Source organism: Xenopus laevis, chromosome 1S (assembly GCF_017654675.1).
Source record: "Xenopus laevis strain J_2021 chromosome 1S, Xenopus_laevis_v10.1, whole genome shotgun sequence".
Classification (NCBI taxonomy): Eukaryota; Metazoa; Chordata; class Amphibia; order Anura; family Pipidae; genus Xenopus; species Xenopus laevis.
Window position 1 is genome coordinate 176,836,348 of NC_054372.1, and position 26,124 is coordinate 176,862,471.

Genomic DNA, 26,124 nt, shown 5'->3' on the forward strand with positions numbered 1-26,124 from the left:
ATCTATCTATTGTATCTATTGTATCTATTGTGTCTATCTATTGTGTCTATCTATTGTGTCTATCTATTGTGTCTATCTATTGTGTCTATCTATTGTGTCTATCTATCTATTGTATCTATTTATTGTATCTATCTATCTATCTTATCTATCTATTGTATCTATTGTATCTATTGTATCTATTGTATCTATTGTATCTATTGTATCTATTGTATCTATCTATTGTATCTATCTATTGTATCTATCGTATCTATCGTATCTATCTATCGTATCTATCTATCGTATCTATCTATCTATCTATCTATCTATCTATCTATCGTATCTATCTATCGTATCTATCGTATCTGTCTATCTATCTTATCTATCGTATCTATCGTATCTATCTACTGTATCTCCACAAGTTAAAAAAAACATTGGTAGCCAGGGTCCCCCATTAAAGTAAAAAAAACATTGGTGTCTTTAGTGATGGGCGAATCTGACCCATTTTGCTTCACCAAAAATTAGCGAAACAGCCCAATGGACATAATTTTTGCGCGAAACTTTGGTAATCACTAGTTGTCAGGGCTCTCCCAATAAAAGTTAAAAAAAAAAAACATTGGTGGACCAGTCCCCCAAATAAAAAAAAACATTTGTGGCCAGGGTCCCCCATTAAAGTAGAGAAAACACATTGATTATCAGGGCTTTCCCCCTAAAAGTTAAAAACAACACTGTGGCCAGAGATTAAAAAATAAAAAAACACGATTGGTCTTCAGAGGAAACTTACCTTTAAAATTTTGGCTTTGCCCCTATTCGGCTCCAGCCCCCATTCGGTTTTGGCTACCTTTTAGCTTCAGCTCTCCCATTCGGCTTTGTGTCTCATTTGTTTTCGACTCTCCCATTCGCTTTGGCTCCCATTCGGCTTCAGCCTCCATTCTGTGTCGGCTCCCATTCAGCAACTCCACTTCCCTGGCGCACTAAATTCTAAATGGACTGGCCCATTTATTTCATTTATAAATTTAACATGAGGCTAACCATTTTGTTACTTTCCCAAGTGCCCTCAGCCATATGACTTGTGCTCTGTTAAACTTAAGTCATCCTTTACTGCTAATTTTAATGAAAAATCCCCAATTAAACATATGAATCCTATAACCATTGTCTTCTCCTGCATTTCCTAGCAGTGATTTTTATGTTTTACCACATACAGTGCCTTCTTTTGCATTTTCCAGAGATGCCAGATTGCCTCAAGTAATGGGTTTTCCATTCGGTGATTCGAAATACATTGGGTTACATCTCAACTACGTTAAATACATTGTAAGGTAGTGTGAATTTCCTCCGCAAATAATTAGATGCAGTGAGAGACAGTAGGAACTTTATCCCAAGATACATTATTATATAGTGAGGAGCAAAGGTTTCTGACATAAAAAGCAGGTAACTCGAAGGCTTAAAAATGTTCCTGCATTGTATGGAAAAAAATGAACTCAGAGATAACTTGCATTTCTTAAAGTGCTTCCCTGCCCCATCTAGTGGTACATATGAGAACAGCACACAAGCAGGTGAAAGCCAAGTTGGGTTTTATGACTTGGGAGATTGCATTGAATAAGAGAACAACAATAGCTCATCTAAGAGTAGTTCTATTACACAGTGCTGGCACTATCCGAAGTTTTTTCTTAAAGAGACAGTACTTCGATTATCGAATGGTTGAATAGTCGAACGATTTTTAGTTCGAATCCTTCGATTCGAAGTCGTAGTCGAAGGTCGTAGTAGCCCATTCAATGGTCGAAGTAGCCCAAAAAACACTTCGAAATTCGAAGTTTTTTTACTTCGAATCCTTCACTCAAAGTTAGTGAATCGGCCCCTATGACTTTGACTTCGTTTCGAAGTAAAATCATTTCGAATATTCAACCATTCGATAATCGTACTGTCTCTTTAAAAAAAACTTCGACTTCAATACTTCGCCAAATTAAATCTGCCGAAGTGCTATGTTAGCCTATGGGGACCTTCTACAGCATTTTTCTAAGTTTTTGGAAGTCGAAGTAAAATCGTTCGTTCGATCGATGAAATCCTTCGAATCATTAGATTCAAAGGATTTTATCGTTTACTTGGACCACAGGATACTCAAATTCGATGAAAAAAACTTTGAAGTGTTTCAATTCGATGGTCGAATTTCGAAGTATTTTTAACTTCGAAATTCGACCTTTGATAAATCTAACCCCTAACTATTGAGTGCTATTCTTAAGGCTGGTGGCACACGGGGAGATTAGTTGCCATGCGATAAATCTTCACTGTTGCAGGTGAATAATCTCCCCGAAATGCCGAGGCAACTTCAGAAAACGAAGTGATGCAAATGCCATCCCACCACCGGCTCGCCAACTAATCTCCCTGTGTGCCACCAGCCTTAAGAATAGCACTCAATAGTAAAAGTCCCACTGCGTCTCCTTCAGTTACATTGAGTAGGAGAAACAACAGCCTGCCAGAAAGCAGTTCCATCATGAAGTACTGACTCTATCTGAAAGCACATGACCAGGCAGAATGACCTGAGATGGCGCCTACACACCAATATTACCACTAAAAAATACACTTGCTGGTTCAGGAATTACATTGTATATGGGTGAGTGAATTTTTTGCAGTGTAATTGAGAAATAAAAACATCACCATAAAAGTCATGACAGAATCCATTTAAATAAAATCCATTCTTTTTTTCATACCAAAATGCATTTATACTTCTTGCTATGAAGCCTGTAGTAATTGTGATTGCTAAATTGTCTGAAAGAAAAGTTGATACAATTGTGGTGGAAGAAAAATTCAGACAGTCTTAATTAAAACATTTTATTAACAATGTAAAATATGGAATATATTACAATCTGAACTAATTTCAGCATGCCTAATTTTTTTTAACAACATGTCAATGTGTAGACACCATGCTTCAACTTTCTGTGGTATTACATGATAGAATTTGTCTTAAGCTGGCCATAGACGCACCGATCCTATCGTACGAATCGAGGATTCGTACAATTTTCAGATCGTGTGTGGCGAGTGCCGACATCTTTCGTCCGGCGGAGATCGGTCATTTGGTCGATCAGACAGGTTTGATTTTGACCCGACCGATCCCGCCGGAACCCTTTGCGCATCGTAATCGGATCTTTCGGCCGTACGTTCAGATTACCCCCGATATAGCCACGCTCGTTAATGGCATATCGGGGAAAGATCCGCTCGTTTGGCGGATCTTTGCGTCTGAGGCCACCTTTACTCTTTTGAAGGATATACCTTAGGGAAAATGTATAGTATATTTTCATACATATATTACTATATTATGTTCACAAAATTGTGAATATCACACTATTTGAAGTTCAGTGAAAATACTGATGGTCGTCATCATGTCTACAACATATTTACAAGCCATAAATGTTCACTTTGATTTCATTACATAGTCACTGGTAAATAAACTTGGCTGAGGTCTCAGAAACAAAAAATTCTCTTGTATTGTGGAAGACTAAGTATGAATGGTACAAAATAATATCAAGATACAAAATAACGGAATGTCATTGGTGCTAGTTCATGGCCCAATCTACTAGAACACATTAGACAATGTAAACCATACATTTCTTACTCTGGAGCAGATTTATCAAGGGTCGAATTTTAAAAAACTTCGAAATCCGACCATCGAATTAAAAAACTTCAAATTCGAATATCGAATTCAACGTTTTTTCAACAAATTTGGCAATCCTGCAGTCGAATAAAAATCGTTCGATCAAATCGTTGGCATCGAACGATTTTAGCGATCGATCGAAGGATTTTCCTTCGACCTCTAAAGACTTAGAAAATGGTCGTAGAAGGTCCCCATAGGCTAACATACCACTTCGGCAGGTTTAATTTGGTGAAGTATTGAAGTCAAAGTTTTTTTAAAGAGACAGTACTTCGATATTCGAACGATTTTTACTTCAAATCGAAGTCAAAGTAAATTTTAAGTCGTGGTATCCTATATTACTTTGAATTTCGAATTTTTGTATTTCAAAAATTCCCTCGAATTCACTTCGACCCTTAGTAAATCTGCCCCTCTATGTCCAGACTTTGTTGCGATGCCTCTAAAGTGGTATTCCTATAGTACAACACTAAAATATCAACAAAGCATTTTGCATATTTTGCCTCGGATGCTGATTCTTTTCTAGCTAGCAAGTTGAGAAAACTTGAGCAGTGAAAAAAATCCAATGCCTCGGTTATCTCTTACACTCAGGTACAGGTTTGTTTTTTTTTTTGTTTTTTTTCCAGTAAACATGCTAATATTGTTAGTAATGCTTTTTAAGTTGATGCTTGAGTCTTAAATTCTTGTACGCTGATGCCAATAATCCCAAATTAACAGTACCAGGTTTGCTCTAAGGCAGTGTAGGCAACATAGAATCATGGATAAGCTTCTATGGAGGATTAGGTCAGTTCATGGATGTTTTTGAAGAATGGCTTTCATGGGTTTAACTTGAGATAAGACAACACAATCCAAAGAATCTTTTCTTCCTTCTTCTCACCAATGGATATGGTGTTAAATTTAGGAGGCTGCTATCATCTGTAATTAAAAAAGAAATACGTATATCAGTTAATGCTGTAGGTGCCACTGTAGAAAAACGTCTAACCTTCCAGATGGAGATATCCTATCAAACATGTTGATATAAAGTATAGCACACGTTCATTCTGCACTGTACTCAAGTAATTTAATTTATCTGTCTTGAATTTTGTCTTTATTTTTCAAAAAAAAAAAATTCATATATTTCAATATATAAATACAGAGAAAAATATTATAAAATAATCAAGTTCTAAGATTTTCCTTCTGTTACAGAAGTTACTAACAAAATGACAAATTAAGGCCATTGGGGCAGATTTACTAAAGGGCGAAGCAGCCGTCGCTAGCAAAAATTTGCCAGAAATCCCATCCGCAGGCACATTGCCAATTTACTAACAGGCATCGAGGACAATTCACTATTGAAAGAGACTGTCGCTAGTGTAGTTTCGAGCCCTATCGCCAGCTGAATTTTCGCTCAGTGGAACAATCACAAATTCAGAATTTCGCCAGAGTTTCCTTTGCCACCTTAGACCTGGCAAAATGATAAAATGAAGCAATATCCTCCTCAATCTTATGTCAGTGACATCATATCCTGTTCATAAACGTTGGCGTTTTTTCATATTATAAAGCAGTATTGCCTCCAAAAGTTTTAACTATTGAAGATTTTTATGTTAATTTTTTTAACCAATTTAAAGAGGCATGCCACATTTGTTTTAGGGTGGGCTCATGTCTAGGGCATGGCAACTTCAAGCATTTGCACAAACATCTCTAATAAAGACGTCTATACGACATATATGTACCCGTCCTATTCAAATTGACCTAAAGCTGGCCATAGACGCAAAGATCTGATCGTATGAATCGAGGATTCGTACGATTTTCGGACCATGTGTGGAGAGTCCCGACATTTTTCGTCCGGCGGAGATCGGTCGTTTAGTCGATCGGACAGGTTAGAAAATTTCTGTCGGCTGCCGATAATATCTCTGCGTGTATTGCCGATCGTACGATTTTCAGTGGGAGACTGTCACTAGCTTTGGTTGGACATAGATATCGTACGATTGCTGTCAGGGGCAGAACATTGCTGATCTGTTCTTTAACTAATCTGACTGGTAAGACTTTGATCTGAATGGTTAGTGGCGGGTCGGGAGATGGGAAAGTCCGATCGTACGATGATTCGTACGATCGGATCTTTGCAGCCATGGCCAGCTTAAGCGTAAAAGGACTAACGAAGTTTCGCTAGGTAGAAATGAAACTTCGCCAGCGTTCAGCTACAGAGATGCCATATCCCATTTTAGTGAATTATCGTAGTGGTAGCGAATTTGCGCCTGGCGAAGTGGCGCAAAGTGTGGTGGAGCCTTACAATAGTGTTAAATGCATTCTTTAATTTCAAGAGAAGAAATCAGAATCCGCATAATCTGAAGTTGATTTGATGATAGGTTTCATTTGAAAGGAAATTGAATCCAAGTTTACCCTCACTTTAATTTCTTTTAACTAGGCAGTAAGCTTAAAAACAGCTTATTCTTTGCACAGATATTCCTTCTCTGTATTCTTGCTTTTGAATAGTAAATGCTATATGTGTATGAGTTGTCCTATCCCTTACCTAGGATTAATGATCCAATACACTCTTACATAACATCCAATAAAAATATATTGCTAATGTAATCTGGTTCTTGTATATTCTTTTAAAGAGCTCACATTAGACATGGATTTTATTTTTGGTTTCTACCTCCACAATGATAAAGAGCTAAATGAGAGAAAAATAAATGTTTAGTCCCTTCTATATAAAGATATCCTACTTAGGCAAAATCTAAAATCTTGGGGGGAGGATATCTGCTGCTCTCCTTGGGAATGCAACTCATTGACTGGGGGTCCCATGATGAAGGCCTAGAGAGAAATTTGGGAAGATTTAGAGAAAATTCCAATTTATGGAGTTTTTGTCATTGCAGTATAATCTATATTTCACAAATTGTATTCAAAGCTATAATTACAGCTGGCGGAGTATATTCTAAAATATTTTATTCAAGAAAAAGCTCTTTCTTGTCACAAGTAGTAGACAGAGACCACCAACTCTCATGTAAGTGCACTAACTGCATGGGGGACAGACAATAACATGGATGTGTTGTCCGAGCAGCTACATACGGGTTCATTTACAAGTGCAAAGTGACATTTCAGGAGCAAGACACCATGGGGCAAATTCACTAAGCGCCAAAGCGCCTAACGCTAGTGTCAATTCGCGAACGATGGCATAAATTCGCTAGTGTTACTTCGCACCCTTACGCCTGGCGAATTTTCGCTACGGATGTAACTACCCAAATTCACTAACTTGCGCAGTGTACTGAACGCTACCTTTTACGCTAGACTTCCTTCGCCACCTCAGACCAGGCGAAGCGCAATAGAGTAGATAGGGATTGTTTCAAAAAAAGTTCAAAGTTTTTCTAAGTCCCAAAAAACGCTGGCGTGTTTTCTACATTATGGGTGATAGGCTGAAAAAGATCGAAAATTTTTTTGGGGCTCCCCTCCTCCCCCCCTACATTTCCTGACTCATGGCAAATTAACTATACAGTGGGCACATGTGTAGGGCAAAAAAAAAATTTTATTTGATGTTTTGAAGGTTTCCCAGGCATTTGTAGTGCTGATACGTATTCCTCCACTGAAATCTGAATTTGGCGCCGTATGCAAATTAACCATCGCTAGCGTAACTTCGCTTCGCTTAGCGAATCAACGCTAGCGCAACTTCGCAACCTTATGCTACCCCTGTGCGCAACTTCGGATTTTAGTGAATTTGCGGAGTGCTGGCGAAACTACGCCTGGCGAAGTGTGGAGAAGTGCCGCAAAGTTGCGCCTGGCGCAACTACGAATCTTAGTGGATTTGCCCCCATGTTTTTTTTTTACCCACATGGCAATGATTTTCCCACAAATCCATTGTAATTGTAATTGTACCTGTGAGCTGGTGAAGCTCTTGACACAATTGCAGCGGATAGGCTAAAGCTTGCACAATTGCGCGTGGGCTTTTCCACAAATCAGATGCAATTGCCAAGTAATTCATCAGTGTTGGGATGTTGTCATCCAGCTAGAGTTGCCACCTGGCCGGTATTTTACTGGCCTGACCGGTAAAAATGATGCTTAGTACCAATGTTATTAATAGGCAAAAACGCCAAGAATATAGGAAGGCCGGTATTTTTTTCCAGAAAAGGTGGCAACCCTACATTCACCACATTGTATCAAAATGATGTTCATGTCCAATACTTTAGGTGCTCTACTGATGTTGACCGCTGTGATAACCCCTGCATCAATAGGCACACTGCACACAATTCAAACCAGTTTTTTAAACTAATAATGTTTTTTTTTTAAAAAAAAAAATACAAAAAATACCTTTTTGAAGGCTCCCAGTGTGCACTCACTTTACCTGGATAAGCATTTACTACATTTCTGTTAGTAGCACCTGGGTTATTTGCTATATATAGTTGTGTACAGAAAAACAATGACTTGTTTTTTTTCGCCGAGGCAAAAGCCGGGTGTTCACCAACAATAATAAAGTCCAGTAACAGAAAGCACTCACGGCAAGTAGGATTGTGCAAAAACTTGATTAAAGTGTAATCAAGTTACAATATTCCAGAGTGTGGAAGTCAACCTGTATGGTCTGAACCCCAGAGTGGGGAAAAGTCTTGAATGCATGCTGTTAAAATGTTGATAAACTGTGTTCCTGTATGCCAGTGACTATTTTGGAAGAGTTTCCCTGTGTTTTTTGCCTAAAGATGTGGTGTCCCTGTCTCTATGCTCCTGATACTCTGCTTACCTGCCTTCCATAGCTAATTTCCCCCAAAAATGTTGTGTACAGGCAGCCCGCTTGTCATAATATATATATTAACAGGTGTATACAATGCATATATATTTACACATCCGAATGAGATGGTAACAATCATGGCTCTTGTTGAATTTGTTTGATTTTAGCTAGGGATGCACCGAATACACTTTTTTGGATTCGGCCGAACCCCTGAATCGATCACGAAGGATATGCAAATTAGGGGTGTGAAGGGGAAAACATATTTTACTTCCTTGTTTTGTGACAAAAAGTCACATGATTTCCCTCTCCACCCCTAATTTGCATATGCAAATTAGGATTTGTATCGGCCAGACAGAAGGATTTGGCCGAATCCTGCTGAAAAAGTCTGAATTCTGGCCGAATCCCGAACCGAATCCTGGATTCGGTGCATCCCTAATTTTAGCTATCTTTTCTGATACTTTTCATTGTCTTCAGCAGTTGGTGTGTAGGAATCACCCAAATACATGAAGACACACAAGACCTGCAAATGTTCCCTTTCCATTCTATTATATACCAAATGTGTGGCGAAGCACATGGGCTGAAGTGATTAGAGGAAGCCTCTCTAGTGATCATGATGTGATTTACATATCAAACACTCAGCCTGGATAAGCAGATATAGTCTGGGTTGGCATTCTCACTTATTCTTCTTTTGTTTCATTTCACTTTCATGTTGAACATTTTCTGACACTTGGCAGCCATAATCACGGCAAGAAGGTGAGACTAACAGCATCCCAAATAAGTACAACGACACCACCAGGCCATTGGTTTGAAGTAATTACAAAGGCAGATAGACTGGTGAGTGATAATAGACTAAATGCCATTCGCAGTGTGTGTCAGCTATAAAAGACATCTGACAGTCAGCACTTGTGTGATGTGTGAGTTCTGAAGAGGCCAAATAGTCAGTATCTGAACTGCAGGTGCGTCAATAACATACAATTCAACATGATTTATTGCACCAAGGGGAGCATGACAACAAACAACAAACAGACACGAGGCACAATGGCCTATGATTTCCACTGAATAAAAGGAGAATTGTTATCGATATAAACATGTACCCAATCTGTACTGAATGTTAAAAGTTTTTTTTAACAAATATGCTTTTATTATTTTTTCTTATAGTCGCATGCTGGAAACTACCATTTAGAGAAAGTGAAATCTGTCAGTGACTCACAGCATGAGTGGCAGCCAGAGGAAAAAAATGTTAGGTTGAGCAGCAAAAAAAGTAATATGGTGTGACTTTCAGGGTCAGACTGGGGGGGGGCCTGGGGCCCACCGGTGCTGCTGTCCCAGGGTCCCCCACGGACCCCTTCCCTCCCGCAGCATGTGTGCGGTGTTCAATGTGTGTGCATGTCCTTTTTTACGCGAGTGCACTTTTTTTTTTGCTGCGCCAGTAAGATTATCCAGGGTGAGGGGATGGGCCGGCGGGGCCAACAAGAGTCAGGGCCCCTGCTTTCTCCTACATCTGAGCTTGTTTGAATTTGTCCCTTGGGTCAGGATTTATGATTGAAGTCAGGGGTTCCCAGACCATGAGGCGGGCCCAACCAGGGGACTTGGAAAATTTGCTGGGGGGATCAGCACGATGGTCAGTTATGGTGAGATTTTGGAAGAGTGTCTATTTGTTCTTCTAGATACACTTGAAAGCCCAGTTTGAAGTTCAGTTAGGTGAACTTTGGGTTGAAACGTATCAGTTGTCTTGGAACTGTGGCTGAATGACCGATACACCAATGATTTCTCCTTGATGTCTAAAAACTTGTTGAGGTCCTGACCATAGGTTGGATTTCCATGGTAGGGCTTGAACTGAAAAAGTCTGAAAACTGCTGGTTTGAATTTTAGATGGTAGCTATTCCTTCCTGAAAGTTTAACTATAAAATCTGTGTACAAAGCTTCAAGTGCCTATTTATAAAACAGTAAATGCCAACATGTGTGTACTTATTTACGATCTTACATCACTAAGATGCCAAGTTACATGGCTTAACAAAGTCCATTGAATCAATGACACCAATGATATTGAAAACCCAAATGTAAAAAAGCAGCAAGAACTACAAAATAACTATTTTTTTAGTGGCTATACTATTAAAAACATGAAACAATAGAATAACTACACACACATTTACACAGCAAACTAACAAAAACCTGACTGCTCATAAGTGATGTGCAGGTAAAGAAATTCTCGACCCGCACCGACCCTAACCCGCCACTCTCAATCCACATCCGGCCCAGTCCGCTGCTGCCCCTCTATTTATAGACCCGTGCCTGCCCCGCCCGGCAGTGATGTCACAAAAGGGGTGGGCGAGCCAGAGTCTATAAATTTAGGCGACAGAAGCCGGCAGTGCTAGGTCTCGTGCGGGGAGAGCAGGAGAAGAGCTCGACACGGACCTGCCCGCGTCCCGAACATTTGGTGCAGGAGTCGGCCCGAACATGTCCCGCGGGTTTTGGGCTGGCCCACACATTACTACTGCTCATATACAGTATATCTGCAAGTGCAGTTACAGTTCTCACAATGTTTGCACAGTCAGTTCCCTCAATACTCTGCATTTATCACTGCAGTTGAGTTGAACCAATAAAATAGGATCCCAATGGAGCCCATGACTAAGCACCCTGAGGGATGTGAAACGCGTAGGGTGGATGGAGATGAAGCTACATTTTTAACTTTTCTACTAATAAATCTATTTTTTAACTGAATATCTGGTCTTGTGGATCCGTTTGAGTCAGCCCTGCTTCCTTATCTTCTGCAATAAAATAGGATCCACATGTCACTAAGAAATTCAGTAATATGGGCATTTTCCACTGTATTTGAATTTATTTATCACCTGGATCAGTTTGCAGACTCAGTGGGCAGTTATGGAGATTATACGGCACTGTCATGAAAAAAAGATAGTAAGAGCAGGCATAACAAGTTTGCTGGGTTTCCCCAATATGTGGGTTTCTGTGTTAAGGGAAAAGGTGCAAAGGGAAGGGAGAAAAAGAGTAAAACTTGTAAATAACATTCTAAAGCTTACCTTGATTTTTTAATGGCAGTGGCATGGTCTCCCTGAGTTTGCTTAGAAGGTTTTTCATTTCTCGCATGTCCCTAAGAAAATAAAAACAGAATGACTTTGCTTAGAATTCTAGTCACTGCGCTTCCTTTCAGAACACAGAGACTTGTACCATGTCGAGTGGATCGCCCTAAGAAGGGTGGCCAAGGGGAGGCATGAGGATGCTGCCCCCTATCCTCTCCTAAATTCGCCTCATGTACATACACATATGTTGGGGAGTGTCAAGAGGTGGCAAGGACAGGGCTGTGCTGCACCTCCTGATACTACTCTCTGGGCTCAGCATCAGAGTTTTGATCCATCTCTCAGTTCAAGGAACCAGCAATCCCCAGGGCACAAGTGCTACTTGGATGATCACCAAGGGATGTGGTCCTGCACCCCTTAGTACTCTTGTGCTTGCACCCAGGGGCAATGAAGGGAGATGATGAAGTGCCTCTAGTGGCCAAATCATCAACCATGGGCCTGAGTATCCAGAGATTGTTCTTAGCCATAATGCATTTTCTTCTTATCAAATGATTGATTTCTAGTTTTCTCTTTCAGGCTCTTCTTGTGTTTAACATTCCAGAATGTTGCTGGTGCAAGTACTTTGCATGATTATAACCATAATTATTATTGAGTATTTTTTTTTGCATGAAAACTGGGCATCGTTTATTCCTCAATTTATAGTGTTTGTACAGAACCAATGGAGATATAAATGCTCGGCTGTGAGCAGAGGCCACACTTACCTTTCTGTATTTTCAATATCTGTGGAAACCTGCCAGCACTGCTGCTGCATATCTGTTGGTGATGAGGAGGTGTCGTCTAAAATTGGAATATCTGAACTTTCTTCAGGTTTGTAATCTATTATCCTGGGGCCTACACATGGTTCCTTCCCTTAAAAAGAAAGATAGTATATTATTTAATAAGTATTTATACTGTATAGCAAGCAAAGTCACCAAAGCCAAAACACTTACCTACACTCTTTAGATAAATAGGAATATATACTGTGGGAGAACTGGAGGACACTGCCTGATGTGCAGTTATAATACATGGACTTGACACAATAACTATCAATCTAATAAAATTTCACATGCATATTCTGACCTTGGGTTCTTATGAGCTCTGGGCTTGGTTTGATTTACCAACTCATAATTTGACTTAAAAACTCATATGTTTAAAATTTACATGCAAGTCAGACAGGTTCAGGAAGATTAACTCTAGGTGCAATCTCGGGCACTTTATGGGTCAGACAGGTTCCTCCCTGTTGTTGATGTCACTGCTAATACTCCACCCCTCCAGTGACATGTCTACCCATGAGCAGCCCCTTCTTAAAGGGCATGTAAAGTCTAAAATAGAATAAGGCTAGAAATGCTGTATTTTGTATACTAAACATAAGCATGAATTTACTGCACCACAAGCCTAATCAAACAAATGATTTATGCTTTCAAAGTTGGCCACAGGGGGTCACCATCTTGTAACTTTGTTAAACATCTTTGCCTGACCCTGACCCTGCACATGCTCAGTGTGGTCTGGGCTGCTTAGGGATCGTCATAAACAAAGCTGCTTGAGTTCTGCATGGCTGGGAAGTAAGGCGGGGGCTCCCCCTGCTGTTCATAAGTATGATTGTTTCCCTGCTCAGCAGTTAGGGACCGTCTTACAATTCCTATCCACAGCAGTAAATGAAGGGAGAATTTCACTGCATACAGTCAGGTTTCTTATAAAAACGGTACACATTTTTTAATTAGAGTATATTGGAGATAGGTTTCTTTTTCATTAAAGAAAGTAAAATTGGGATTTTATTTTTTTTTCCTTTCCTTGTCCTTTAAGGCTTCAGCTCAGACTCATGCAATTTCCTAGGTGTAACTAGTTGGTGGCATAGCTTTGTTTTCAGAAATATAAAAATGACTTGATATCATCAATGGAGTCCAAATGTATCAAATCCTCAAAAAATGATTGTAATAAATATTAAAGGAATCCTGTCACAGGAAATTTTGTTTTACAAATTGCATCGGTTAATAGTGCCCTCCAGCAGAATACTGCATTGAAATTAATCTTCAAAAGAACAAATAGATTTTTATATTTCATTTTGAAATATGATTTGAGGCTACACATTTTCTTACTTTCCCAGTTGCCCTCAGCCATTTGACTTCTGCTCTGATAAACTCTTTATCACTGCACTGCAAATTGAAGTGATGTCACCAATCCCCCCGGGGGAACAAATGGGAAGGTAACACCTCCATGACACCTGCCTGAACTGATAGTGCCTCCATGTTTCTATGCTGCTACCACTTGTCCTCATTTGGGTGAATAGCACTACTGGTAGACAAACCATGCCATGAGAGAATGATGGCACATGAGGAGATTTGTTGTCTTCAGAAAATCTGTACAACAAATATAGAAAGTAGTATGGGTGGTTTAGGTTAAAAAAAGCATACAGTGAGAGGGTAGTAACACCACAAATACATTGAATACAGTGAGAGATGGTGGAAACGTTATCACCAAATACATTAAAGGCGGCGAGATGCAATGCTTCCTGACACTATAGACCTCCGTAACCATCTAAAACGCAGGTTACCTGACGTCTGGAGAAGCTTTCAACATTAAATAGATTAAAATGAACCCAGAAATAGAAGCAGGAGAAGGAAGAACTTGGTAGTTAACAATGAGTAGGAAATACAATAGCTTATCCGAAAGCAGTTCCATTGTGCACTACTGACCTTTGCTGAAAGCACATGACCAGGCACAATGAGCTGAGATGGCTGCCTACACACCAACATTACAACTAAAAGATACATTTATTGGTTCAAGACAAAAAAAGTTTAAATTGCAGAATGAATTATTTGCAATGTACACCATAAAACCATAAAAATCATGACAGCAACCAAAAACCTGAATAAGTACGGTATATCTGTAGACACATCAAACACATGACACTTTTACATCACAATTTGGAAAGATTCAGTAGCAATCTGAGTTCCATAAGTACAAAGCGGTTTGTACCATGTTCTTTTCTCTCCTTTTATCCCCTAAAAATGCTCCATAGACATGACATTTATATATATATATATATATATATATGTGCTCTGAAAGATGCCTAGAACTGCAGCCTTAGGGATGAGGCCCTCCTGTGCCTTTATATAAGCAAAGAAACACTGATGGCAGAGATGGGAGGTAGCCATTCTCTGGGCCAAAGTGGGGCATTTTTGGGTCTGGTGCCCAGGCAAGTGGGACACCAGGAACCCAAGGCCCACTCCCCTGCCTACTCCATCCATTCTCCCCCAATCACAGCTGCATGTATGGAAGTGTGCAGGGTATGGGGGGGACTGGTGCGAGGTTCGACTCACCATTAAGGGCCCTTGAAGTTACTGTTCCTGTGGATCCAGATGCCCAGTCTGACCCTGATGGTGCCTAGAGCAGCATAGACCAAAGAAACCACCCTGCCCATAGTGCATCTCTCCTTGAATTCTTAGGAATTTATTCAATAATGGCCAAATGTACTTTTCAAGTACCTTCTTTCCCTAATCACTGTTGGAATACATACAACAGCATAGATCATTGCAATCATACATTAACAATATTCACAGCGCCACCTTGTGACCATTTTAATACTCCAGTGTTTAAGCAAGAATGCTGTTGCATGTATTCCAACACCCCTTCTCAACAGAAGAAATCTACATGGAACAGCCACAGGGATTTGAGAATCCACAAAGGCCAGACCTAGTGTGCAAACTCCAGAAAAGGCTCTACGGCCTCAAACAGGCAGATCCCTGCTTGTATACTACTGGTAGGTGGATCTTATACGTGGATGATCTATTAGTATGCTTTGAGGAAGAAGGGGATCACATCGAACTACTACAAGCTCTAAATGAGGACTTTTAGACCAAAGACTTAGGTGACACAAAACATTACCTTGGCATACAGATTGAAAGAGAAGAAGATGGCAGCTATCTTCTCAACCAAAGTCACAACATACAAGAAGAAATTGAAGCTTTTGGGATGAATGATGCAAAACCAGTCAACTCTCCCATGGAAACAAATTACTTAAAAGAAATGAACAATGAAGTTAATTTGCTACCAAATAACTGTCAATACAGAAAAGCTATAGGAAACTGCTTTACATTGCTACAGTTGCAAAACCCGACATCGCTACAACAGTGGGATTTTTATGAAGAAAGGTGTCTAAGCCAAGTCAGATGGACTGGAATGCTGTAAAACGGGTCATACGCTACCTAAAGGGAACAATACATTTCAAGTTAAAGCTGCCTGCAAGGAGCAAATGTAACCTGATTGGATATGATGTCGACTGGGCTGGAGACTGATAGAAAATCTACTAGTGGTCACTTGTTTCTACTCTCTGGTGGACCCATTAGCTGGACCAGCAGAAAACAGTCAACTGTGACACTTTCTTCAACTGAGTATGTTGCAGCAGCACAGGCAAGTCAAGAATTAATTTGGCTAAGACAACTCTTAGCAGACAACCAAGGGTGCGTTGCACTTGCACAGACGGAACGAGTCAACCCAAGAACCAAACATATTGATGTGAGGTATCATTTCCTAAGGGACTTGCAAGAGCAAAGACAGCTTGACTTAAAATATTGTCCAACTGAGGACATGGTTGCAGATATGCTTACCAAGGCTCTACATGCAAAGAGACACTTGGAACTGTTTAAGAAGTGTGGATTTCGCTGTTGAGAAGGGGTGTTGGAATACATGCAACAGCATTCATGCTTAAAGGACAAGGAAAGGCAAAAAAATAAAATCCAATTTTTACTTTCTTTAATGGAAAAGAAACCCATCTCCAATATACTTTAATTAAAAAATGTGTACCGTTTTTATAAGAAACCTGACTGTATGCAGTGAAATTCTCCCTTCATTTACTGTTGTGGATAGGAATTGTCAGACGGTCCCTAACTGCTGAGCAGGGAAACAATCATACTTATGAACAGCAGGGGGAGTTACCAGCCATGCAGAACTCAAGCAGCTTTGTTTATGATGATCCCTAAGCAGCCCAGACCACACTGAGCATGTGCAGGGTCAGGGTCAGGCAAAGATGTTTAACAAAGTTACAAGATGACAGCCCCCTGTAGCCAACTTTGAAAGCATAAATCATTTGTTTGATTAGGCTTGTAGTGCAGTAAGTTCATGATTATATTTAGTATACAAAATACAGCATTTCTAGCCTTATTCTATTTTAGACTTTCCTTGTCCTTTAAACACTGTAGTATTAAAATGGTCACAAGGTGGCCCTGTGAATATTGTTAATGTATGATTGCAATGATCTATGCTGTTGTATTTCTACACTCTGTTGTTTCTGTTTCCTTTTTGTGTCTCCACCATATTGTCCTTGACCTTCCACACTATTACATGTGCTCTGTATTATCCCTGAGTGATTCACAAGTAAATCCTTTCCCAAGTTGCTGTGCTGAGTGTTCCCTGCGTGATCATCATAAAGACCACCTCTACCAACAATCACTTCTCTGTTGTTTTGATTCACATTAGATTCTGTAGGTAAAGAATAGATATTTCTGAATGATAAAACACAGAACATTATCAAAATGTAATGACCCTCCCAGGGCTGATCTAACACCCTACAATTTAGTAGAACTTTAATGTGCGTCACTCATAATGGGAAGTAGAAGAAATGGACAACAGTAGTTCCGCTGTGCTTTTCTGCAACTACAAAGTGCTTCTAAGTTGCTTTTTAGTTTCCTTTGGTTTCTTCCCAGCACAAAAGATAAAAGCCTATTTCTTATATTACTGCTTCTCATGGACTATAGAAAACCATGGCACCATGACCCAGCACACATTTTGACACCAATGAAGGAAAAAGAACACATTAAAGTGCCCTGATGTGCTTTCAATTACCGTCCTGCACTTTTTATATTCCCCAGCGGGTCAGTTGACATCTGCAGCTCAGATAAATGAACTCATTCTTGGCAAAAAGAGACAAATTCTTTGCCTTGAAAAAAGTATTCAGACCCTTGACCAATTCTGTCCAATTAAATAACAAATCCTATAATGACATTTTGTTCTCTGGGATATTTTCATGCAATGAAACTCAAAATCGTTTTTTCAATGAACAAAAGGGAAGGTGAATGTGCTATAAAAGCCTTGTTCTCAATCCAGCTGAAGATTTCAAGGGGCAAATTCACTAAGATGCGAAGTTGCGCCAGGCGCAACTTCACCGCACTTCACCAGGCGTAGTTTCGCCAGCGCTTCGCGAATTCACTAAAATCCGAAGTTGCGCACAGGGGTAGCGTAAGGTTGCGGAGTTGCGCTAGCGTTGTTTCGCTATATAAAGCGAAGTTGCGCTAGCGAAGGCTAATTTGCATACGGCGCCAAATTCAAATTTCAACGGAGGAACACGTATCTGCACTACAAATGCCTAGAAAACCTTCAAATCTGCAAATAAAAATTTTATTTTGCCCTACACATGTGCCCCCTGTCTAGGTAAGTTGCCATGAGTCAGGAAATGTAGGGGGGAGGAAGGGGAGCCCCAAAAAAATTTCGATCTTTTTCAGCCTATCAGCCATCATGTAGAAAACACGCCAGCGTTTTTTGGGACTTAGAAAAATGTTTGACTTTTTTTGAAACAATCCCTATCTACTCTATTGCGCTTGGCCAGGTCTGAGGTGGCGAAGGAAGTCTAGCGTAAAAGGTAGCGTTCAGTACACTGCGCAAGTTAGTGAATTTGCGTAGTTTCGTCGCTAGCGAAGATTCACCTGGTGTAAGGTTGCGAAGTAACACTAGCGAAACTACGCCAGCGTTCGTTAGTGAATTTGCGCAGTAGCGAAAATGCCAAACGCTATCGAATTAACGCTAGCGTTCGGCGCTTCGCGCTTTAGTGAATTTGCCCCTAAGATACTATTGGGTGCAAAAAAATGTGGCAGAATGGGCCAAAATCACTCCTTAGGGTCAGGGCACACGCTCAGATTCGGGGAGATTAGTTGCCCGACGACAAATCTCCCCTTCTTCGTGGCGTCTAATCTCCATGAACTGCCTCCCACCAGCTAGAATGGAAATCGCCGCGACTTTGGAAAACTAATTGATCAGAGTGCCATCCTGCTGGCGATTTACATTCTAGCCGGCGGGAGCCCTGACCCTTAGCAGTGTGCATAGCTGGTACAAGTCAACCGAAGAGAATTCAAGCTGTTATTATTGCGGCGGGGTTGCATGCAGGCACTAATGCATACAGTGTGAACTCTAATTCTTTGAGCTCCACTATAATAGTGCAAAAAGGTACCTCAGGGAGCCTGGTTTTTGTACTGTAAATGAAGTCCTAGGTGTGGGCTTAAAACAAAAAGAGCTAGTCATGGATCAAATGTGTCATAGGAAATGTGACAAAGGTAACAAGCCTAATTGGCAAGCATCAGCCTCACTGGCTACTAAAGGAAATAAAGTAACGTCTTGCATAAAAGGTCCCTAGTATAGGTTTCTGGTATAGAGTCCTACACGGGTCCAGTTAAGCAGACCCATGCCCAACCCAGACCCTCTAGGTGAGAACCAGACTCGCTGGCTCTCTATACATTCCCCTATTCCTGCTGCCAGAACCTACTGGTAGTGCCTCAATCTTTGTCCCTGACCGGGACCCAAAAACTGGAAGTGATGTCACTGGTGGATGGAAGTGATGCCACTCCATGACACAGCTCAACCAGGTCATGGGGAAATCCTTATATTTAACTGCAGGAGTTGGGGGCAATGCAGCTTGCAATTGGTCCATGGTACCCAGGTAGAGATGTGCAACTAAACTGATTAAAGAAATGGAGGAAAGACTGTCAAGGTTGGGGCTGTTTTCTCTGGAGAAAAATACGCTTGTGAGGAGACATGATTAGAGGACATTATAGACAGATGGAGGGGATCTTTTCTCCCTGAGAAAAGACCAGAGAAACATAGGTTTCCCTTTAGACTTGAGGAAATGCACTGTGGTTCTTCACAGTCAGGACAGTGAGGTTGTGGAATGCACTGCCGGGTGATGTTGTGATGCTGATTCAGTTAATGACTATAAGAATGGATGAGCATATCCAAGGCTATTGTGATCTTAAAATGTACAGTTAGTTGGTATAGATATTGGTATATACAGTTATATATGTGAGTGTATAGAAAGGTCTGTACAAGTATGTGTATATATGTGCACTGGGGTTTAAGTGAAGGAGTTGCACTTGATGGACTTTTTTTTTTCCAACCCAAATTAACGATGTAACTATGGTACTACCTAATTAGGTTTAACCAAAAGATTTGGGCTCTAATGATATAAAACTTCACATATACATTAAAATCCACACACTTAAATGAATACATCTCCCTATATATTGTGACAGTATATTGTAGCACAAAGGGGTAAAAGAACACAGTACAGTATATCCATCAGTCTCTAGACTAGAGCGTAGACTAGATATAAAGGGATGTATTTAGTACAAAATGTCAATGCCACTTAGAACATCCATTATCTCTGCAACCCTGTTGTGCCAATAAGAGCATCAGACCCAGACTGGCATTCTATGGGTTCTGGCAAATGCCAAAGGGCTGCTGAAAGATTATTTATTGGGCCTGTGGAAGGTTGTTTGGGTCTCTGTGTACTTGAAATGCCAGGGCCTCTTTTAAATCCCAGTCCGGGCCTGAAGGGCATTAACCCCTTTTTACAGGTAAAGTTTCTGTACCGTGTTAGCCGGTTAAAATTTACAGGGCAACCCTTTTGAAATAAAAAAAATAACAAAGTGGTATAAAGGTGATACCTTTATTGGCTAACTAATATAATCATAGCAAGCTTTCAGACCATTTTAATTCCTTTTTCAAGCTGATTACACTGAAGCTGTGGTGTTCTCTGGTATATATATATAACACACACACACAACATTCAGCTCATAGGTCAAATGACCAACAAAAAGGAACATCAATCTGTGTGTAAGGTGTCAAAGTCATTTACGAGGGGATCTGCAAGAGATAAAGTACAAGATAATGTGGGTCAAAGAGGCTGAGTATAAATTAGGGCTGAATTATTGGAGTGTAGAATCAAAGGAATTCCATTTGATCTCTTAGTCCATATCCAGACATGTTGGTATTTCTGACCTTTCTTAGTCCACATAATTAGCCATAAATCCAAGGCCCAGGTTTAGTCCATTCTTCAGAGAATTGAAAATTGACTTTGACACCTTACACTTAGGGGCAGATTTATCAAGGGTCAAATTTCGAAGTGTAAAATACTTAGAAATTCGACCATCGAATCGAATACTACGAAATTCAAAGTCGAATTCGTAGGATTTTTTGCATCGTACGATAATACTCCTATCGTACTTCAAATCGTAAGATTCGAACGATATACCTTCGAATACAAAAAACTTAAAAATATGCTCTGGAAGGTCCCCATAGGCAAACATAGCACTTCGGCAGGTTTAAGTTGGGGAAGTATTGAAGTCAAAGTTTTTTTTGAGACAGTACTTCGATTATCGAATCGCCGAATTGTCGAACGTTTTTACTTCGAATCGAAGGTCGAAATCGTAGTAGCCTATTCGATGGTCGAAGTATCCAAAAATTACTTTGAATTTCAAATTTTTTAACTTCGAAAATTCCCTCGATTTCACTTCGACCCTTGATAAATCTGGCCCATAGAGTGATATTTCTTGTTTGTCATTTGACCTATGAGCTGAATGTTGGTCCTGCGCGGGGGCCATTTTTTGGAACCCGTACCCGCAACCTGCAGTCCGCAACCCGGATCTTAACCAGCCGACCCGACCCGCAAGTATCTTATCCGCAACCCGGACCTGCTGACCATCAAGAATCAGGAAGTGCTGTCATTGTAAACTGGAAGTGACATCATCGGAAGTAGGTGTGGTCAGAAAAAAAGGAGTAAAACAGGAAGTGCTGTCATTGTAAACCGGAAGCGACATCATCGGAAGTAGACATGATCAGAAAAAAGGAGTAAAAATCGATATTGAGAAAACCTGCAGCCCGACCCGCAAACCCACAAAACCACCAACCCACATCTATACCCACACCCGGACCTTCTACCGGCAACCCACAGGGTACCACAGGTTTTTGCGGGTAACCTGTGGGTACTCGACCCAGTGCCGGGCCAGCCCAGGATGGCGCCCCAGGCAGCATGGACAGTCCGAGTGCCCAGCAATCGAGTGTGTATGCGCAGAAAAAATGCGCACATGCGCGTGCACGAGAGGCTGTGTGCGCATGCGCAACAACCACCATGCTTGCCAAAAAAAAAGTTAGGATAGGAGAGGCAGATAAAGTACGTGCCTGGCGCCCCTCCAGCTTTGCACCCTAGGCACGTGCCTACTCTGTCTACCCCTAGTTCCGGCCCTGACTCGACCCACTGCAGGACTCTACCCCCAGCAACTGCGGGTCTGCTTCCTCTATAGTTACACCACTATCAAGTACAAGTTACTGTTTTATTATTACAGAGATAAAGGAAACCATTTTAATCATAAGACTTGCAGTGTGCTGGTCTCTAAGGGGGTGATGTATGAACATTCACGTTCAAAAGTTTTCCGCAATTTGATTTTTTTGGGAGCTTCTAGACATTTTGAAAATTATGAGTAGAATACAAATTTGATGCCTTCAAGTTCTTTTTAGCCACAGTTTTTTTTAATTCAAATTGTTTTTTTTAATTAGTAGGCAAACATTCAACTTTGGCAAAGAAAATTCACGTTTATTTGAAATAAAAAACCCCTCTAAAGTTCACAAATTAAAAGGTTTATAAATAGGCCCTGCTGCATTCTGGTCTCTTTATATATCACCAGTGTATAATGAATCAACAGTAGAGGAGAGGGATAAAGGTACAAATGATATGACTGGACTGTGAAGTGCAGAACACCGGTCACTAACATACCCTTCTGCTGATGCTGAAGAGACCCTAACAGGCACATGGATTTCAGCATTTCCGTTGTGTACATCTCTAGGCAGCACTGCAGCTGGATGTAAAGTCTACAGATCTCCGGGTGGATCTCTCCATCTTCTGGTCTGAAAGTGATAAAACAGCACAATTAGAATGGCAAATGCAATTAAATTCATATACACATTCAACAGGCCTAGGTTCCACCTAACATCCTTTTACATTAACATTAAATACAATAAGGGGCACATTTACTTAGGGTCGAATATCGAGGGTTAATTAACCCTTGATATTCGACCGTCGAAGTAAAATCCTTCGACTTCGAATATCGAAGTCGAAGGATTTACCGCATTTCCTTCGTTCGTACGATCGAAGGAAAAATCTTCGATCGAACTATTAAATCCTTCGAATCAAGATCTTTTCCAGGAAAGATTGTAATTGTAACATCTATGGCCACCTTTATACATGTTGCCTTTAGTGACACCTCCTACTGTCTTCTTATTCATCTCCACTAGTGAATGAATGACCTATTTTATAGCAGCGCTAGAACAAATGTAAGGAAATGATGGATAAAATATACAGTAGAATGCCGACATTGTCACAATATATTCTTTCCACCATATAAAATAAGCGAGGCCACAAGTGTAACATATATTTGTATATGTATTTGATTCACTGTCAGAGAACAATGTACAGTCTTGAATAAAATACCAATATAACCTCCCATCGCACACATTTCTACTCTAATTGGATAGATGGTCCTTTATACAGACAACAACAATAATAATAACCACTAGATGGTGCTCTAAACTTTCTGAAGCTGCCTCCCGCCATGCAAAAGAATATCTGTGTTTTGCAGGGTTTTCAGATGTTTTATGTAACAAATGAACCTTGAAAAGAAATGGAGCAAAGACGAAAGTCTAAATGTAGGTGGTGTTCAGCAAATGGGTGCTATGTTCCAAATAATCTCATCTAATTGTTAGTGTAGAGAGTGCAGAGTTCCAATTCCTTTGAAAGTGCTGTGGGCAAAGGGCAATTTTGGACGAAATCTGTAATGTTTTTTTAATCATAATGCAGGGTTTTTCCCCCACAATGCCATAATAATCGAGGCCACCCGTGGATTTGCATTTGCTGCAATTATATCCAATACATTAAAAACAAAATGTGAAATTGAAAAACTGAGCGAAAAAGACGGCTGGAAGAGATTATATAATTTCCGGACGCTCGATGTTAAAGGAACCCTAAAAATGAATATGGCTAGAAATGCCATATTTTATATAGTGGACTTGAATCTGCCTAAATGTTCAGCATCTCTATAGTAGTAATGATTCAGACCTTCAAATTTGTCACAGGAGTTTCCATCTTGAACTTTGTTAGAAGTGCCGGTGACACTGCACATGCTCAGTGCACATTGAGCAGCTGTTGAGAAGCTAAGCTTAGGGGGCGCTGCAATTCCTCAAGCAGAAAATGAGGTTGGTCTGTAATATAAGCTGATGCTACAGGGCTGATTATTAAATTCTGATGCTAATTGCACTGGTTTCTGTACTGCTATGTAGTAATTATCTGTATTAATTACTAATCAGTCTTATCAGTGACGTAACTATAAAGGAAGCAGAAACAGGGAGGCTCGAACTGTGGGGTCTGCTCTTCCTCTACAGGTATGTGGACCCCCACCTTACCTTTGGCCGGGAAGGGGCATGCAGGCAGCTCTGGTTAGAGTTGCCACCTGTCCGGATTTCACCCGGACAGCCTGGTTTTTGGACATGCTTCCATGGGTGAAAAGCTCCTGTGTCGATTGCCAAATTAGGAAATCTGGACAGGACATTAAAATGAATGACATGGATATCAGCCAATTGCTGATTGTCACATCATCAATCCTGCCCCGCCTCCCCATGTCACCTGTCCCCCGACATCACATAAGAAGGGTGCTGCTGGTAACTCTAGGTTTCCCTGCGTCAATAGGTGCACTTATGTGATCAGAACAGACTTGGCAGGAGCAATAGTGTGTAGGGATGTGAAATCTTAGACACCCTTTACACACTTTACAGACAGGCACATCCCTAGTAATATGGACACCTAAGTGGGTCCTTATGGGGACCTTGTGCTTATGTAACCCCTGTAGTTCTCACAGTGTACACCAGATGGCACTGTGTCAGAGTATAAAGGTTTTGGGAACTCTGGATATCTGATATGTTGAATAAAGACAGTTTATTGTTTAAGAGTTAAAGAACTACTGGCGCCCATCATTGTGCTATTGCACCTGGTTACAGTTACACTACACCCTGCCTCCACCCCGCTGCGAGGGCTTACCCCTGAGAGAGAGGGCCTCATTTGTGGTATAACCACACACTGATAGTAGCTTAAACTGACCAAAGTAAGGTCAGTTTATTATAGGTTATAGGTTTTAAAAGCAGCTTGGGATTCTTTAGCAAGAACTAGAACCACAGTTCCAGCAGAAAAACAGGGATTTGACGTAGCCTGCTAACTCAGGCTTTTTACTGTAATCCAATCATTTCTGGCAAAGGTATAAAAATTAAAGGGAAAGTATGACTATGATAAAAAAAAAATCACCAAACTGAATTGATATTGGAAGCAAAACAATCCTATCGACTTTAGTTAAAGGGCAAGTCAACCCTAAAACAAAATTTGCCTAATAAAAGAAAACATAATTCTATGCAGCTTTCTAATATTAATTTATTAAAAATGTTCAGTGCTTTTAAAGTTATATGTAAAAACAATTGTTATTTGTTAAACAATCTTACAAAAGTTTTGGTTTCGCAGCAAAGAGGGATCTGTTAATCAGCTGCCTTGTCTTACATTATATCAACAGACTTAGACATCAGGGCAGAGAATAGAAAGGGACTGACGCTGCTTCCAATAGCAATACATATACATATAACTTAAAATGCAAAGTTGCTTAGAATTATGTTTTCTTTTATTTGGCAAATTTTTATTTAGTTAGGGCCAAGTTTACAAAACCAGAAACCAGCAGCAGTTCCAATTTTATCAGATTTACTTTACATGAAAGGTAATTTGGGTGACGAGATCCTCTCCACATTTGTATGCACAGTAGAAGAAAATTCACTTTTGCTCTTAAAATTTCCCTTTTCATGGAAAATCCTACAGGCTAAACCCACTGGGATTTAAAACACAGATGATCTGATCTCAACTACAGCGTGCATGGAGCCTAGAAAGTGGATTTAACAAGTCCCCAGTTAATGGGGAATTCACAATTTGGAAACAGTTTCTTTCTGTTCTGGAACGGTTTCACCCGGGAAAAAAATAATGGTGTATGATAAGAATGCTCCATTGTGTTATCTCAGGTGCTGATTCCAGTATAGGGCAGCAATTTGTTTAACAGCATAATTTGTTAGGGGCACAGAAAATGTTAGGTTAAGGAAAGAAACAAATGAACAGAGACGTCAACTTAGAACTGTGGCTTTCCAGAGGGAAACAGCATGCATAGTGCACCAGTGAAAATTGTTTGCGTGGGTGAGTGTGAATGTCACAGACACTTTCCAAGATGGTGACCCCCTGTGACAAGTTTGAAGTCCTGGATCATTGCTGCTATTGACAAGCTGAAACCTTAGGCTGGTGCAATAAGTCAGTATATAAAATATGGCATTTTTAGGGTTTAGTTCTCCTTTAAATCTACCTTCTCTTAAAATCTTGAGGTGATCGAGGAAGCAGACCTGCATACATGCACCAAAGGCTCACAGCATAAACGCATAACTTAGTCGCAGTTCCAAAAACCAGGGGAATGGCATATAGTCATGGGAAGAGGTTTAAAGGAATAGTTCAGTGTGAAAATAAAAACTGGGTAAATAGATAGGCTGTGCAAAATAAAAAATGTTTCTAATATAGTTAGTTAGCCAAAAATGTAATATATAAAGGCTGGAGTGACTGGATGTCTAATAAAACAGCCAGA

At 40.3% G+C, this 26,124-nt stretch overlaps 1 protein-coding gene across 1 annotated transcript in view; it reads right to left on the reverse strand.

Moving 5' to 3' along the window:
* The window catches only part of rgs7bp.S (regulator of G-protein signaling 7 binding protein S homeolog), a gene marked incomplete at its 3' end in the record, with an annotated part of 66,343 nt that overhangs the window by 19,116 nt on the left and 21,103 nt on the right, over positions 1–26,124 (reverse strand). The window contains 6 exon segments of the mRNA NM_001092181.1: positions 1,646–1,676; positions 3,590–3,609; positions 4,054–4,531; positions 11,345–11,415; positions 12,103–12,250; positions 22,194–22,324. Of these exon segments, the coding sequence (NP_001085650.1) occupies positions 4,440–4,531; positions 11,345–11,415; positions 12,103–12,250; positions 22,194–22,324 (442 nt within the window).